Genomic DNA, 18,258 nt, shown 5'->3' on the forward strand with positions numbered 1-18,258 from the left:
CTATCAGTTTGCTGACTTTCATGAACTGAAGCGGACGTCAAAGAGACGCCGGCTGGAGTCGATGTCATGCGACCTGCCGACCGCGTATCACGGCAACGCGTGAAATAGACACGCCGGTCCGCGACAGCAGAACGTCAGATAGCCACGCTTTGAGCTGTCCGGGCTGTCGCAGCTCCTCCTCACCTGCTCCTGATCACAAGGGACAAAACTGCAGTCAGTGAACTCACCAGCTTCTCCTGATGAAATGATCTGGTCCTTCAACTACTCTGTTCTAAAGAAAGTCTCACCAGGTGGTGGTTTCAGTTTCAGTCTCTGTCTACGTTGCTTCACTTCTTTTGTTGTTGTTGTATCCTGGATTGGAACCTGTTCAGTCATCAGCTCCTGTCTGCATCACCTCAGATGCATCTTTTGTGAAGTTTGATTATAAGATGCATTTCTTTTTGTTAAACCTCTGCTGAGCTCCGTCTTTGCTGCGGCCAAGAACCGGGTCATAACACAAAATATACTAAAATAATATAAAATGCTCATCAAAACATTTCAACATTTTAGTTTTTGTCATAAACAGCAACAGAATTCATTCGTCATTTCGACTCATTTACTCAGATGACGTCGTTCCAGTTTGATTTCTGTAAATTAATGACACGCAAACAATGAAGAATGAAAACAGGAAGAGGAGGAAACTCACCTTGTTGATCAGGAACAATGACGTATGTCTCACCAGATATCTGGTGGTTGATCTCCTCCTGTGTAGCTACACATTGATAGTAGTCGGTCTTCTTCACAGTAGTTTGGAGGATGATGTCGTAGCTGCCTCCTCTTTCTGTGACCTGTGGTTCTGCAGCAGGAACCGTGTTTCCAGAACGGTTCTTCAACTGGACTTTAGGTTCTGGAGAAGCTCCTCAAACTGAACACTGAACCAGAACTCCATCATCTGTTTCACCAAGTATAGTGATGGAGGGTTTTGAAGCTGCACCTGTAAACACAGAACAAAGATCATATTCAAGAGGAAGGAAAAACAGGGAAACCTGTGACTGGATGACGTCACTGACTGGATGACATCAGCTGTGCTGTGGAGGCTGATGCTGCAGTGTTTGTCACCAGAGAGTTTGTCACCGGTTTGGTGTCCAACGTGTTTCCAGACCGAGTCGGCAGACAGAGACACACGAGGGGAAGAAGCTCCATCGTTGTCGAAGTCCTCCGAGGATTCAGCATCACTTTAACATCCCGGAACATCACTGAGGACAGTTACCGACTCCTGACAAACACTCATCCTCAAACACGCTCACTTCCACAGCTGCTCCTGCAGCCGGCGGCACTTCCGCCAAGGATCCTTCACAATAAAAGCGTCAAGACGCGGATTCTCTGCGTTTTAATGTGAAACTGTGGATTGAAAAAAGAAGCCTGAAGAAGAAAAGACATGAATGAAGGTTTATCCGGATAAAACGACACTAATTTAACAGGAAACAGTGGGAAGAAGTCCTGTTTTAAATCCAGAATATCTGAAACACTCTAAATGTTTCTGCTCCTTCAAAAGTCTTTCATTAAAAACAAAATCTGATCAATACAGTAAAATCATTTCTGGTTCTCTTATCAAAGACACAACAAACATAAAAACAGTCACAACAGGCAGTTTTATGTTATATTTATTTATTAGTGGAGAAATGAAGCACCATCTAAAATGAGATGATAAACTACAGGTTCATCATTTGACAACATAAATTCTCGTATCAGTCACCAACAATGTGTGACTGTACTCACAGAAAACAACAATATGATGAAAAAAATACAAATAACAAAAGTCACAAAAGCTATTTTAAAGTTTAGCTTCAAAAACATTCACATTCATGTGAAGGACAGCAGGCTTCAGGTCAATGTTGAACTCAGTTACAGTAATGTGATAAAGGATTACAGATCAAAGTGAACTATTTGAACATCATAGATCATCTCGAGAAATATTAAATGATTATATCGTATATTGTGTGCACGATTAAATTGGGTTTAAGCAGGTCTCAGAAATGCTGCTTTGATTTGAACTTTAAAACAAAACAAACGGACCTTTAATTCTTCCTGATACTCAGAATTTAACATCTTGTTCATATTATTTTAACCTCAACATGGTCCAGATATGAATCTTGAATCAGGTGTTAAATGATCAGTCAGGAGTTTTCTGGTCATAATTATTGGTCTGTTTTTGTTCCCACTGTCCACCAAGCATGTGTCCTCCTAGTTTGGTTGTTCACGTCCTTCTGCGTTGCTTCTTTGTCTTTAATTGTCCTGATTTTCAATCAAATTATTTTATTTTCACTCCATTTTATTGTCAAATTAACTTTATTTTAAAAGCTCCAAATTGTAAATTGATGTAATTTGTCTCAAAGAGCTCTGAAGGTGATTTTAATTCTTTCATTTATCCAGGAAGTAAAATGCAGAAGATAGTTTGATGTTACAGCATAAAAAGATGCAGTAGACATGCAGCAGTAGAAGACCCAGAAAACACAACTGGGTTTTTAATTTGATCAACATAAAGAAACATTTAATCCTTCAAGATCCCAAACTTTAGAGATACGTGGTTTTAACTGGACAGGAAGGAGATAAAACAAAAAACCTGTAAATCCTTTAATGTAACTAAAGCTGCCGGACAAAAGGAGTAAACAACAACAACAACAACATCAGCCTCTGAACTGTGGTGGAGGGTGGAGAAGGATAAAAGCTGCATTAATAGGAAATATTCAAGTAAAGTCAAAGAAGGAATTTGTACAAAATTACCCAAACAGACAAACACACATTCAGACAATCTGCTTGAAACGTCACACCGACGTCAGACATTCTGCTGACCGTCCTGGAGAAGTTGTTTCATCTTTTATCTTATCGTCGACCTGCAAAACAGAAAACAGAGTTACATCAGCAAAGATCCAGTTTATCTTCATCCTGTTCTGACTGTAAAATGTTTATTAAATTATCCAAGATGCTGTAGTACAAAAACGTCCAACCTAAAATCCTCAAACAGTGTTGAGTTAATGAGTTTTTCAGATGTGACGCTGAACACTGCTGAGTTTAACAGGACGAGTGAACGTCCCCTCAGACGGGAGATGTTGCATCATTTTAAAAGGCATGTCCTAAACATTTATTAACAAAAATAAAACAATATTTTTTTTTTCAAATGTAGCTTTATGATGCAAAACAAAAAAAACAAAAAAAACACGTCTGGACATTTGTTGTTGTTTATTAAAGTTGTAAACAAAGTTCGTTGTTTAGTTTTTTGACTGATTTAAAACAAATATAAAGTATATAATGATAGTAAAGAGCAGTAAAACTTCAGCATCATCATCATGTGTCAGAATATAATTAGAGTGTTTGAATTCTTATCATTGAAAAGGATTTGATACGTTTTAGTTTTTCATATTGATCAAAAAATTAATTCCAACAGACCATTTGGGTTTTCTGTCATGTCAATCATCCGGATGCTTCCTGTTGGGTCAGCTCTCCAGTGGTTTGGATAAACGGGGTTTGTGTTTGTGTTTGTGTTTGTGATGAAGCTGAACGCCGGCAGCAGCAGAAACAACTGATTTAGCAGGAATACTTCACTCAAAGTTTCCCAGCACTGATTCAATATCAGCTAAAAGAGGAACCAAATGTAAAACATGTCAAATGACATTCTGCTACGATGCAGAATAATTTACAGCTTCGATTAATTTACGTCACAAAATGTAAATTTATACGGAACGACTGCTGCTGATAGTTTGAACAGCGGAGGAGCCGGACGAGAACTGGACCGACGTCTCTGTGGACTTTCAGATGGAAACACTGACAGGACTATCGTCTGCACATTAAACACATGCCGACACACGACATTATTTCTACTAACCTGGTGGTTGATTTTTGCGGTGACTTTGATAAACAACAACTAAAGTAGGATAAGTCCAAGGATAAGTCCAACAATAAGTCCAACAATATGTCCTCCAGCAGCTGTACTCATCCCACCACTCGCTGAAACACAAGACAGTGACGTTACTCTCAGGATGTAACAGCAGAACATTTATTACATTTAAAACATTTAAAGTTGTGCTTCTTTAAAAATGTCATTCAGTGTAAACAGGGACATTTATTATAACAACTTTAACTGTTTTTAACAGTTTAATAACATCTGAAAATCTAAAATTCTCCTAAATACTAGAAGAACACATTAAAATACACAGAAACATGGTTGGAATAAACTGCATACACATCATTAATCTTAATGTGTTCATATTCATATTACTGTTTGGACAAACTGTACTTTGATGCTTTAAAAGTAGTTTTTTTTTTTTAAAGTGAATGAATAAACAATGAGGTTGTTTCCAGGTGAAACCAGCAGGGGGCGTCTCAGCAGCTTCAGTGACTTTATTCTCAAACAGGAAGTGTTTGATATGAACAGGAAGCCTTGAAGTTCCTCTGTTGGATTAATAATCACCAGCTGCTATTATTGTATTAATGTAGAGTTATAATAATGTCCTGCTTTTGATCTTCACTTTAATTTATAATCCAGAACAAAAACTAAAGTGTCCTCATTGTTTCTGATGTGATTCATGTGTTTGCTGCTGCAGTTATTAAACCGCTTCGTCTCCATCTCATCGATTAATTTACAGAAAATAAGAACTTCAGTGAACCTCTGAATATTTGTGGTTCAACACGGATCAATAATTTATTTATTAATTTCACTTGTATCTTAAAAACATGTGATTGTGATGATTTAGTTCCTAAATGTGTTTTCATGAGTCTCCTCCAGATCAGATAGTTAACCAACATCTTGTGTGTGTTTGTGTGTGTGTTTGTGTGTAGATTGTGTGTAGTGAGTGTGTGTGTGTGTTTGTGTGTAGATTGTGTGTAGTGTGTGTGTGTGTGTTTGTGTGTAGTGAGTGTGTGTGTGTGTGTTTGTGTGTAGTGTGTGTGTGTGTGTTTGTGTGTAGATTGTGTGTAGTGAGTGTGTGTGTTTGTGTGTAGTTTGTGTAGTGAGTGTGTGTGTTTGTGTGTAGATTGTGTGTAGTGAGTGTGTGTTTGTGTGTGTGAAAAAAAAAAAAAAATTCCAGTTGTGTGTGTTAATTGTGTGTATACCTACCTACCTACCATCTGTGTCTCAGCTTGTTTAAATTGAGATTACATCATATTAAAAATGAAGAGGACAATCAGATGAGAAAATCGGTGACTATAAAATCAGAACATAATTAAATATAAGTGGATGTCATCAGTTTGATTCGCTACTCATTTTAAATCAGCTTGAAGTTTAAATTCAGTCACTGTGATCACTGCAGCAGGAACACTGTTTCTGACTCCATGGACAACATGAGCACATTTACACTGAACACGTTCAGACAACACTTCAACTAACATCACATTCTTCTGATACCAAATAAAAGGAAAGAAATCACTGGGCTTCTGATTTAAATTAAATTATCAGATTAAACATGTAATAATTGTTGTTCATCTAATTTACATAATAAAAATACAACTTTCTTTATAATTGTTGGTTAAATCTCAGAAAACTGATTTTAAATATCAGAATTTTACTATTATTTCTGCAGCAAAACAAAATGTGATAAAACACACACACACACACACACACACACACACACACACACACACACACACACACACACACACACACACACACACACACACACACACACACACACACACACCTGTACAGTTTCAGTCTGGTGTTTCGAACCTCTTACATTCCTCTGGTTTGATTTCCGGCCTGCAGGATTTATTGACGTCGGAGGAGAACATTTATAATATTTATGACCAGACGAGGACGATCTGAGTTCAGTCAGCTGTTTACTTTCTACTTTCACTCCAACAGTCGCCACTCGGCTGAACTCTGCTTTCAGACGGCGTTTAACTCCCGAGTCAGCAGAAAACACGCTCACAGACGGGTTTGTTATCTGAGGCCGGCGCTGCAGACGTCAGGTGGAGAAAACAAAGAGATTTTAGGCTCCAGTTTTCAGTAAATAGTGAAACTCTCATGGTGTTAAATTACGTCTCCGCTCTGAGACTTATTTCAAAACTTTCACTTTCAGTCTGTGAATCCAACAAAGAACGTTTCTGTTCTCAGGATTAAACTGATGATTGTAAATCTTTTCTGTGTAAATTAAACCTCCATTTAATTCATTTTTTATTCCTCCTCCATTCTTGTGTTTTGTTTGGCTTTATATTTTTTATTGTTTATTTTTTACTGCTTATTTCTTTGAACTTTTAAAGTCTATCCGGCTGTTTTAACTCTGATGATGTGCTGAACTTTGTTCGACCTCTGTTGTGTTTAAATGTGAATAAACCTGAGATGATGTGAAGTGGAGCAGTGGAAGGAGGACAAATGCTCCCAATCAGTTATTTAAGGACTCTTTCCAGTAAATAGTGAAACCCTGAGGACACGTCGGACGTCACGTCTCAACCAGCTCAGTTTGTGTCCTCAGACTCACGAGCAAGCGGCAGGAAGGTAACGATCGGAGAGGGACTGTGGATCGTGTGCAGCTCGTACAGCTGCTGGGACTGATCACAGCTGGAAACACTCATGTTTCATATCACAGATAAAGATGAAGGAGCTGGATTCAGACTGAACTCACTTCATTCTGGGCTCAGTTCCTGTCAATTTACCTGCTGGAGTGTTTTATCAGAGTTTAGTGAGTCACACACCTCACATGACCTCACATGACCTCACATGACCTCAATGACCTCAGATGACCTCAGATGACCTCAGAAGACCTCACATGACCTCAATGACCTCAGATGACCTCAGATGACCTCAGATGACCTCAATGACCTCAGAAGACCTCACATGACCTCAGATGACCTCAGATGACCTCAATGACCTCAGATGACCTCACATATCTTTCTTTGTGTTTACAGTTATGAAAACTTGTATTTGTAATATATGAACAATCACTTTTTTTTAAAGAACAAAAAAAGGACTCACCATTTATAGGCACATAGATCTTATTAGAAATCTGATGGTCGATCTTCTCCTGTGTAGAAACACAGGTGTACCTGTCGGACTTGTTCACATTAATCAGGAGAATAACGTTGAAGCTGTTTTCTTTCTCTTTGTTTTTTGTGACCTCTGGTTCTTCAGCATGAAGGATGTTTCCAGCTCCGTCCATCCACTCGACTACCGGTTCTGGAGAAGCTCCTTCAACTGAACACTCCAGCAGAGCCCGGCCATTTTTGGTTGCATTAATTATTGTGACATAAGGCTTTGGAGATGCACCTGAGAACACAGAATAAACAACAGATTAAAATCATTTTCCATATTCAGCGTTTTACAAAGTGTTAAAAGAAAAGAAAAGCACAGTACTGTGGAGCTTAATTTCACCTCCCAGCATTGTTTGACAGAACTTAATGTTTGAATAACATTTTAAACTGTATTTCTGACTCATTTAAATATGTTTATATAATGCAGTATTTTATGAATGTAAAGAGGAAGTTGCTGTTTTAGCAGCCAGATCACATTGATCACTAAAAGTTAAATTATATACAGGAAAATACAGAATGAATTCAATAGATGTTTGCAGCTTCTTCAATATTACTGCATTAATATCGTCACAGGTGGTTTAAATAAAGTTGATGGAATCAACCAGAAGTCACTAATGAACCTTAATTACAGGTTAGATTACTTCCTTTGTAATAATGATGGTGAACTTTTTACTTTATTCAAAGTGCAACAACTCGAAGAGATGTTGACGTAAAAATGTCGTCACTTATCAGGGATGAGTGACGTCACATCCAGGTAGAGATGTGGTGATCAGAGATATCAGATATCTGATACTCAAATTCAGGACTCACCTGGGATTTTCTCCGATGTTCTGTCTTTTAACCTTTTGAAGTGCGGAGGTTGTATGCGACCCGATATTTACACTTAAAATTCATAAATTAATATACGGTATATTTTTACGTTGACCGGGAAGGTCAGCACAGACATATTATACCTCATTTTAAAGGTTAAAAGTTCGGTTTTTCAACAAACTCATGAATCTCGTCGAAGGATTTTCGACATTAAAATAATCACATTTCGCTTTACGGCAGTAAATAGTTCGCAATTTACCTGCTAACCTGTCGCATCACCGTTAAAAGTCATTTATGGATCGAAAAACAAACATTTATCAACAAACTGCGGCTCGTTTTAAAGAACAAAACTCCACCTATTACATTCAGCTCGTTTAAGTTCAAGCGGAAGTCAAAATAAATCGAATAAAAGTGAATTATTTCCCTCGTTTAGTTTGATCGCAGCTCCTTAAACGTTTTAAACACCGACATCTCGATCAATTATAAAGTAATGACAAAAGATTTGACCAATGATGTTCGGTGTCTGTGAAATCAGTGAACGCCCGGGAACAAAACGAACCAATCAGCATCTTTCTACGACGTAAAATGACGGACCTGTCGGACTTTCAACTCGATCAGCCAATCAGAGAAGAGCATCTTCAGGCAGGTACCACGTGAATGTTATTGACAGCTACTGTCGTCCAATTGAAAGTCAGCGCCGTGTAAACAGTCTGACTTTGGAGCTGGTAAAATTACCTGTCGGACCATATATGGAAGTTAAGGCAGTTTGTCGCTCTGTCACAGCGGAACACAAACAGATCAGAGAAACTGTTGATATCTCTCAAAATAGACCGAATTAAATAATTATTATTTTAATAAATCTTTATCTAAATATTAGGATGATATTTTTATAGTTTAAATTTAACAACTTTGTCTTCTTGTGGCTTTTTTTGAGTATTTTAAAAAGGCTTTATCATCATTATTTATTCACTTCAGAGAGGTTCTTGTGGAGCTCTGCAGTCATCTGCTGGAGATGCTCTGTGCTGCACTTTCATAAATATCTTGGAGCCGCTTCTGTCTATCAAAGTGAAGTTTGGCACAAATATTGCAGATAGAATAAAGATGAAATCCTGTGAATTTCAGCCTGATTGATCTTATTATGAGTGATTTACTGTACTTTAAATATGAAGGGGAAGGTTAAAAACAACAAAGCCTCATCCCTTATCTGTGAAATCCTTCAACCCATTAACAGTGTTAGAGCTACAAATATGACTGAAACAGAACATGAAACCACAGAGAGATTATTTCACAGCGATACGCAGACGTGAACCGGCTCTTTATGCTGCTGAAACCATAAACAGGTTCAGGTTGGTCGGTGTAAAGAGGCAGCAATGAGCATGAATATGAGAAACCCTAAGAGGTTAAGATTTTCTCTAAAAGGGGAAATAAAACACATGTTAGACATGTTTCAGTGACATCAACTTGGCAGTCAGGTAAAACTGAGAAAAAAGAAAACTCTAATATTTATTACAAATATTATTTATGATCTAAAACTGCGAGAGGAAACCACAGTTTTAGATTTTATAAACGTCCTGGCGCATTTACAGACGAGGCTGGTTTCTATCCGTCCTGGATGGGTTGAAATCAGAGTCGGAAAACACGTCCGGGTGGATCAACATCAATCTGATGGCTCACATTATACAGGTAGGCAGGCAGGTGAAGGACCAGCATGCACCTGGGGAGGTCGACGCTTTTAACCAATGAGGCAGCAGAAGTCACGAAATATAAACTCTGTTCAACAAAAAAGAAAAACTTTGTTTGCAGAGTGGATTTCTTTTATCGTCCTTCATTCCCATGATGCATCAGTGGTCTTCTCATTTTTTAGTTTGATTTAGAGTTGTGATAAATAGTCACTATAACCTCCAGCTCACTGATCTAAAGGTGATGAACCCACTCAGAAGTAACTCTAAAGCTCACTGAATAACACTTCAAGTTTCATTTGTTTCATTGGGACTCAAACTAAAGTGTAAAATAAATAATTTGAGGTTTTACAGGTTTGTTTTTTCTTAACCAGGAGCAGCAGCTGACGTGTTGCAACCAGGAAATAATCCAACACGCATCCTCCTGTAAAAACGGTCACATGATCACTTTCTGTTCCTGTGGATTCAAATAATGAGATATAACCTGTTAAATAGTGAGTTTTAGAGGAGCTGTTATCTTTGGTCAGAGCCTGTTTATCTTTTTCTCCAGCGTTCACAGTCTTGGTGCTAAATCAAGCTAAACTAAGTTAAACCAGGCTAAGATAAGCTGAGCTGCAGGTTTTGAGAGCCCTCAGACGGCCTCATGGACAGACACAGTGGTCACATGCTCATCAGTTTAAACACAGCGAGTCTTCCTCAGCGTTGTGCAGCTCTGCAGCGGTCACGTCATCTCGTCTCCGTCTTTCTCTGCATGTCCTCCCTACTGCCGAGGAGAGAGCACACGAGCCATGAAAGCCTCTGCGGCTCCGCGACGGTTCACACCGACATAAACAAGACTTCAGCCTCTGCCAGGAAACAAACTATAAGAAAGGGTCATTATCGCGGCACATCCACTAACATGAGGCCTCACTTTTTACTGTGAAACTGAAAACACTTCCACATCAACAGATGGAGAGCGGAGCCTCGAATTTAATCTGAGATTAGATGAAACACTTCTCCATCTGAAGACCTCGTCCACGCTCGGTGTTTTTATTCTGACTTGAGTCCATCTGGGACTCTTGAACCAGCCGCGTCTGTAAATAAGCAGGCGTCTCAGAACGGTTTCATGGAGGAACTCACGGATGATCAGCTCGACGTAGGTTGGTGTTGGTGGCGAATGAAGTGGAAAATCACAGGTGTAATTTCCACTGTCCACCGGCTGTGTCTTTCTGATAACTATGGAGGCGTTACCGGACTTCAGTCGGTCTTCAAAATGAAAGACTCGACCTTTGAACTGCTCATCTTGACCTGAACGGCCGTTATTGTAATGTTTTCCCTTATTATAGAAGAACACCTCCTTCTTCTTATCCTCTTGCTTCTTCCAGTCAAACATATTGTCGATGATGCTCTCAGAGAAGGAACACATTAAAATGGCATCATCGTCCTCTTTCACGATCAACCTGGTGACATCTGACCCTGAAAAACCAAAAACATGCATCAGTCAGTGTGTTCGATCTGTCGGGGAACACGACTCACATCTCCTCTGAAACACCAGCGTATCATTGTGTGCTGCACAAAACAACATGAAAATATGTTAAATCAAAATATGAAAGTAAATATGGAAAGATACAAAAAGACCAGTGAATAAAAATGTGTCTTTTCCTCCTTCTCCTTCTGCTCCTCTTCCTCCTCCTCCTCCTCCTCCTCCTCCTCCTCCGAACACCTTTCAGTCTAATGAAATACAGTCGAACCAACATGTCTCTAAAACGGTTTGAATAAAGAAAAACTGAACATTATAACCTTTATGAAAGAGGATTTAATTCAGAAATGTTCAGTGATGTCATCAGTGATGTCATCATCCATCAGTGATGTCATCATTGGTTTGTGAACGTTATGAATCCTCCAGTTCAGATTCTGTCCGTCACCATCTTTAATAGTTCGGAGCGGTTTGGAGCAGGAAGTGACCATATTTGGACGAGCTGGGGGAGGAGCCAGAGGTGGATCTGACCGATCTGATTGGAAACCTGACGATACTACGTCCCGCCCACCGATAGCTGTAACCTGACTGCACCACAGGCCTGTCAATCAAACAGACACGCCCCCAAAACCAGGTCTTCTTGAATCTTCTTTTCTAATGAATGAGGGATTATTTTCAGATGGACCTCCAGAAAACTAAGAAGAAGGAGTGACTTCAGCTAACAACACTGAGATAACTGCTGTGGTCTCCTTGTGGTCAGAAAAACACAATGAATGCAGGTGTGACATTCCAGCTCAGCAGCAGTAAAGAGGCCAAATGAAGGAATCTTTTTAGACAGCTGACAGATCTTCACATTTATCACATAATCTCACTCTTCATCCAGATAAGTGTCACCACACAAACAGGTATTTCTGCTTCATCAGAAAATAAAATAAAAAGCCATTTGAGTGTGGGAGGCAGACGAAGAGGAAACGAGCTGAAACGTGTCGTTCTCTGCTTCTGCAAATGATAACAAAAACCAGGATGTGTTACTGCAGCTCAGGTTACATGGAAATACTGGGGATTAGTTCATTTTAATTCAATTTGGTTGACATTTCTTTTGTGTGTGTGTGTGTGTGTGTGTGGGGGGTGGTGGGGGGCTCTGCATGCAAGTTAAAGTCCTGCATTCAAAACTTGACTTCAGTAAAAGTCTGCAGCTACTAGAAGTATGAAAAGTAAATGTACACACTGTGAATTGTGCAGTTAACACTCCCTGTCAGTGTTTTACTGTTTTATATGATGTTTAATATTACCGCTGCATTCATGTGCATTTTATTGATGTATTATTTAAGATTGTGCTGATTTTAAACTGATTTAAAAAGCTCAGAAATACACCTTTTTTTTGTGGTTATTTCAAGAGAGTTTAAAAATGTTTATTTAGCCTAAAATGCTGCTTTTACACAGATTTCTACTTTATCAGTCAGATCAGGAGAAATCAACGGAGAATCTTGATTGATGATGTCACTGATTTCTACATCTGCACTGTGTGTGCTACAACTGGTTCATATTCAGAAAACACCTTCAAAGTCAGAGTTCAGCAGCGGTTCATCCTCATCTGACCTCGGCTGTTCCCACTTTTTAAGATGCTTTCAAAGATATTGTACTCACGAACAACGAGCTTCACGGTGAATATTTGTCCTTGTGGCTGAAGACGTGGAAAAGAACAGGTGTAGTCTCCGCTGTCTGCAGTCGTTGTGTGTCGGATAACGATGGAGGCGTTGCTGTTCTTCAGCTGGTTTGGAAAATAAAAGACTCGTCCTCTGAACTGCTCATCTTGACCTGAACGTCTGTTAGTGGAGTCGATTCCTGCATCGTAGAAGAAAACCTCCTTCTGACCATCTTTATTCCAGATGAAGAGCTTTCGTACAATGTTCTCCTTGTTGGTGGGAGAACAGGGTAAGATGGCTTCACTCCCCTCTGGGACAACAACGAGGACATCTGGACCTGAAACATGAAGCATATTATCATGAGTGCAGCACCTGTTTAAAATAACCTGTTTGCAGGATGTTTGCTGGTGGTGCTGGTGTGTAGTACCTTCTTACCACCAGCAGGTGGAGACAACACAACGTAGTGCAAGAAATTTGCTTTTAAAACGTCTTTTTTTTCTTGCACAATAAAAAGGAAGCAGTGCACTTCCGGCCCACGTCGAAACTTAAAAACACCTCCAAATGATGCAACACATCCAATTAATGAGTATTATAGGACTGTAAATAACCAGGAGGAGGATTTCACTGAATGACGTCACCTTAATCTGCGTTACCTTTATGTTAAAATGCAGTTGGAGGCTGATGTCTCCTCGTTAATCTAACAGCTGCTCACTTTGAACAATTAAACACAAGCAAAACTGCAGATGATGATGAGACGACAGAAATCTTTCTCTCACCGGTTCCGTCTCCAAACGTGTTTGCAGTCAGCAGGAAGAGAGAGATGAGCAGAACGAGCTCCATGTCTGTGGAAGAGACCCGATGGATGAACATGCTGACATCAGTCTGATGGCTCTATAAAGGAGGTGCAGGAGGAGGCCACTCCTCTGTAGTGGATCACCATCCGCGGACACTTTCGGTTTCTATGCTGCAAAAAGGTGCAGCTTCCTCCTGAGATCCTGCAGAACAACAGCGCCACGACCAGCTCCAGACCACGAACCGAGAAACACCGAAAGGAGCCGAGATGAAGCAACATGCGGCGCAGCTGCTTCCACTCAAGGACACCAAATAAATCGAAGTGAACATTTATTCTGGTAAAAACATAAAACCACAAGTTCCTTGAAGTGAACAGTTCAAACTCCACCGAAAGGGGGCGCTCTTCTATTAAAGGAAGTCAAAAAGTAAAACTACTCCATTCAAATAATCCATTACAAGGAAAAAGTCCTGTATCCAAAGTATTCAAATATTATCAGCCAAATATCAGTCAAATATTAAAGTACAAGTCCTGTTCTGGACCCTCTCACTGATATCTGATTATATGACATCATTACATCATTAACAGTCAAATCAAGTCAACTTTTCTTTGCAATACAAGGTGCTTCACAATAAAACGAAATATATTTTTAGAACACATAAACAAAAAGTGATATAAAATAAGTGACATGGCAGAGAAGACAATACAGAAAATAGTGTCAAATATTTATGAACTAAATTACGAGAAAGATCAAAGTCTTCAGATTTCTTCTTTCTTCTTTGCATGTTAGTGTTGCTTTCAACTACTTTATATCCAGTTTTATATGCAGGGACATCAAGATAAAGGTTTTTACACTGAAAGGGAAGTTTTAATCCAGTCGTGGTTCGGCATCATTATTGACTTTAAAACAGATGAAAAAGAAATGTTGACGGTTTCCTTGGAGACGACCTGGCAACTCAATCCTGAAGCAAAACAATTCACTGAATTTACAGAGATCAACAATCTGTAAATCTGTACATCTGTAAATCTGTAAATCTGTAAATCTGTAAATCTGAAAATCTGTAAATCTGTAAATCTGTAAATCTGTACATCTGTACATCTGTAAATCTGTACATCTGTAAATCTGTAAATCTGTAAATCTGTAAATCTGTAAATCTGAAAATCTGTAAATCTGTACATCTGTACATCTGTAAATCTGTACATCTGTAAATCTGTAAATCTGTAAATCTGTATCTATAAATCTGTAAATCTGTACATCTGTGGCCTCAAGTTTCAATAATAACATCGGGTTTTATTGCGTCTCGCCTCTCTAACGACTGCCTGTGTGTTTTATTGCGTTTACTTCAGCCGGTATTCATGTCTGGTTGCTCGGTCTGATCCACGTTAGTGAAACTAACATCAGACAAACATCAGCTGACAGAGTTACTCAATCAGTTCCATGTTTCAATAATCGATCTCATCTCAGATTAGTTTCTGCTGAAGTGTCATCGTTCAGCACTCTGAGCTGAACTTTGCACTATGTTGTATAATTTATTTTTCCTATGAAACGTGTGGAGGTGGGGGGGGGGGGGTTCACTGGTGGGTATAAACAGGATGAATAATTACAATGAGGAGAAACATTTTGGCACCGGCCTCTGGAAACCAGATGTGGGGTTTATAAGAAAGAAGCTTCTTACCGTGAAAACTTCACGAATCACTTTGCACACCTTTGAAAAGTCGAACAGAAAAGAGTATTTAAAAAAAAAAAAGGAAATTTAGATGAGCTTGCTGTGGCCTTCTAGGGGGACTCAGTTACCTCCACTCTGTGGTATCCAGGTAGTGATCTATAGTGGAGTATAGTGATATATAGTGGACTATAGCGGACTATAACGGATGATAGTGAACTATAGCGGACTATAGTGATCTATAGCGAACTATAGCGGACGATAGCGAACTAAAGCAGAGTGTAGTGAACTATAGCGGACTATAGCAGATGATAGTGATCTATAGCGAACTATAGCGGACTATAGTGGACTATAGTGGACTATAGCGGACTATAGTGGACTATAGTGATCTATAGCGAACTATAGCGGACGATAGCGAACTAAAGCAGAGTGTAGTGAACTATAGCGGACTATAGCGGATGATAGTGATCTATAGCGAACTATAGCGGACTATAGTGGACTATAGTGAACTATAGTGGACTATAGCGGACTATAGTGATCTATAGCGGACTATAGTGATCTATAGCGGACTATAGTGAACTATAGTGGACTATAGCCGACTATAGTGATCTATAGTAGACTATAGTGATCTATAGCGGACGATAGCGAACTATAGCGGATGATAGCGAACTATAGCGGACTATAGTGAACTATAGTGAACTATAGTGGACTATAGTGATCTATAGCGGACTATAATGGACTATAGCGGACGATAGCGAACTATAGCGGATGATAGCGAACTATAGCGGACTATAGTGGACTATAGTGATCTATAGCGGACTACAGTGGATTATAGTGAACTATAGTGGACTATAGCGGACTATAGTGGACTATAGTGGACTATAGCGGACTATAGTGATCTATAGCAGACTATAACGGACTATAGCGGACGATAGCGAACTATAGCGGATGATAGCGAACTATAGCAGACTATAGTGGACTATAGTGATCTATAGCGGACTACATTGGATTATAGTGAACTATAGTGAACTATAACGGACTATAACGGACTATAGCGGACTATAGTGGACTATAGTGATCTATAGCGGACTATAATGGACTATAGCGGACGATAGCGAACTATAGCGGATGATAGCAAACTATAGCGGACTATAGTGGACTATAGTGATCTATAGCGGACTACAGTGGATTATAGTGAACTATAGTGGACTATAGCGGACTATAGTGGACTATAGTGGACTATAGCGGACTATAGTGATCTATAGCGGACTATAACGGACTATAGCGGACGATAGCGAACTATAGCGGATGATAGCGAACTATAGCGGATGATAGCGAACTATAGCGGATGATAGTTCACTATAGTGGACTATAGTGAACTATAGTGAACTATAGTGAACTATAATGATCTATAGCGAACTATAGCGGAAATGTTGACGGTTTCCTTGGAGACGACCTGGTAACTCAATCCTGAAGCAAAAAAATTGACTGAATTTACAGAGATCAACAATCTGTAAATCTGTACATCTGTAAATCTGTAAATCTGTACATCTGTACATCTGTGGCCTCAAGTTTCAATAATAACATCGGGTTTTATTGCGTCTCGCCTCTCTAACGACTGCCTGTGTGTTTTATTGCGTTTACTTCAGCCGGTATTCATGTCTGGTTGCTCGGTCTGATCCACGTTAGTGAAACTAACATCAGACAAACATCAGCTGACAGAGTTACTCAATCAGTTCCATGTTTCAATAATCGATCTCATCTCAGATTAGTTTCTGATGAAGTGTCATCGTTCAGCACTCTGAGCTGAACTTTGCACTATGTTGTATAATTTATTTTTCCTATGAAACGTGCGGAGGTGGTGGGGGGGGGGGGGGGGGTTCACTGGTGGGTATAAACAGGATGAATAATTACAATGAGGAGAAACATTTTGGCACCGGCCTCTGGAAACCAGATGTGGGGTTTATAAGAAAGAAGCTTTTTACCGTGAAAACTTCACGAATCACTTTGCACACCTTTGAAAAGTTAAACACAAAAGAGTATTTAAAAAAAAAAAAAAAGGAAATTTAGATGAGCTTGCTGTGGCCTTCTAGGGGGACTCAGTTACCTCTACTCTGTGGTATCCATGTAGTGTATTATATTGGACCATAGTGAACTATAGCAGACTATAGTGGACTATAGCGGACTATAGCGGACTATAGTGGACTATAGTGAACTATAATGGACTATAGTGGACCATAGCGGACGATAGTGAACCATAGTGGACTATAGTGAACCATAGTGGACTATAGTGGACTATAGCGGACTATAGTGGACTATAGCGGACTATAGTGAACTATAATGGACTATAGTGGACCATAGCGGACGATAGTGAACCATAGTGGACTATAGTGAACTATAGTGGACTATAGCAGCGATTTCCTGCGATATTACCGTTCGTAGTGGGAAATGGACGTGAACTCTAAAGTGATCTTTGACCATTGTTACAGCCAGATTAATGATTACCTTATATTTATTTATAATATCCTTTGCTATTATGATTCTCTGTAACTTCCCACTCAGCAGACCTGAAGCACATTTCATTGGTGTGAGAAGATTTCATCTTGCTTCATTAAACTGCTTGTTGTATTATCGTTTATTTGTTCATACCTCACAAAGAAAATACATCATTTCCACGAAATCATATCCATTCATCTTCGAGTTAAATCGAACACCTTTGACCTTTAACCTCCAAAATCCGATGAGGTCATCCTTTGTACCAAGTGAATGTTTTTGCCAAGTTTGAAGAAATTCCCTCAAAGCATTCTTGAGATATCGCGTTCACGAGAACAGGACAGACGTATCAGAGGGACTTGAGGTCACAGTGACCTTGAACTTTGAACTTTGACCACCAAACTTTAATCAGTTCATTGTTTTTAGGATGTCTATCTGTCTGCCTGTTTGTCCTGTTCTCATGAATACAAACGGAGGGAATTGCTTCAAACTTGGTAAAAAACATTCACCTGACGTTAAAGGTCAAAGTTCAAGGTCACCATGACCTCACATCCATCTCATCTGTCCGTCCCGTTCTCGTGAACGCGATATCTAAAGAACTCTTTGAGGGAAGTTTTACAACTCAGACAAAAACATTCATTCTTTTTTCGAACATGAACTAAATTTACAAATTTAAGTTAAAACCCTGTACTTTTATTTTGAAGGGCAGGCTTCCAGT

The 18,258-nt window shown here is 39.3% G+C and overlaps 1 protein-coding gene across 1 annotated transcript; it reads right to left on the reverse strand.

Moving 5' to 3' along the window:
- Positions 1–1,630: 1,630 nt before the first annotated feature.
- Positions 1,631–13,735, reverse strand: LOC138629192 (V-set domain-containing T-cell activation inhibitor 1-like). The gene is made up of 5 exons (XM_069712713.1): positions 13,370–13,735; positions 10,611–10,946; positions 6,947–7,237; positions 3,863–3,984; positions 1,631–2,873 (listed from the first exon to the last, which is right to left on the reverse strand). Exons 1-4 carry the CDS (start codon positions 13,461–13,463, stop codon positions 3,902–3,904), a joined length of 804 nt encoding a protein of 267 aa, XP_069568814.1. The 5' UTR covers positions 13,464–13,735; the 3' UTR covers positions 1,631–2,873; positions 3,863–3,901.
- Positions 13,736–18,258: the final 4,523 nt, after the last annotated feature.

Source organism: Brachyistius frenatus, unplaced genomic scaffold (genome assembly GCF_029030835.1).
Source record: "Brachyistius frenatus isolate BFR_SWC_R1_liver_20210118 unplaced genomic scaffold, ASM2903083v1 Contig_111, whole genome shotgun sequence".
Taxonomy (NCBI): domain Eukaryota; kingdom Metazoa; phylum Chordata; class Actinopteri; family Embiotocidae; genus Brachyistius; species Brachyistius frenatus.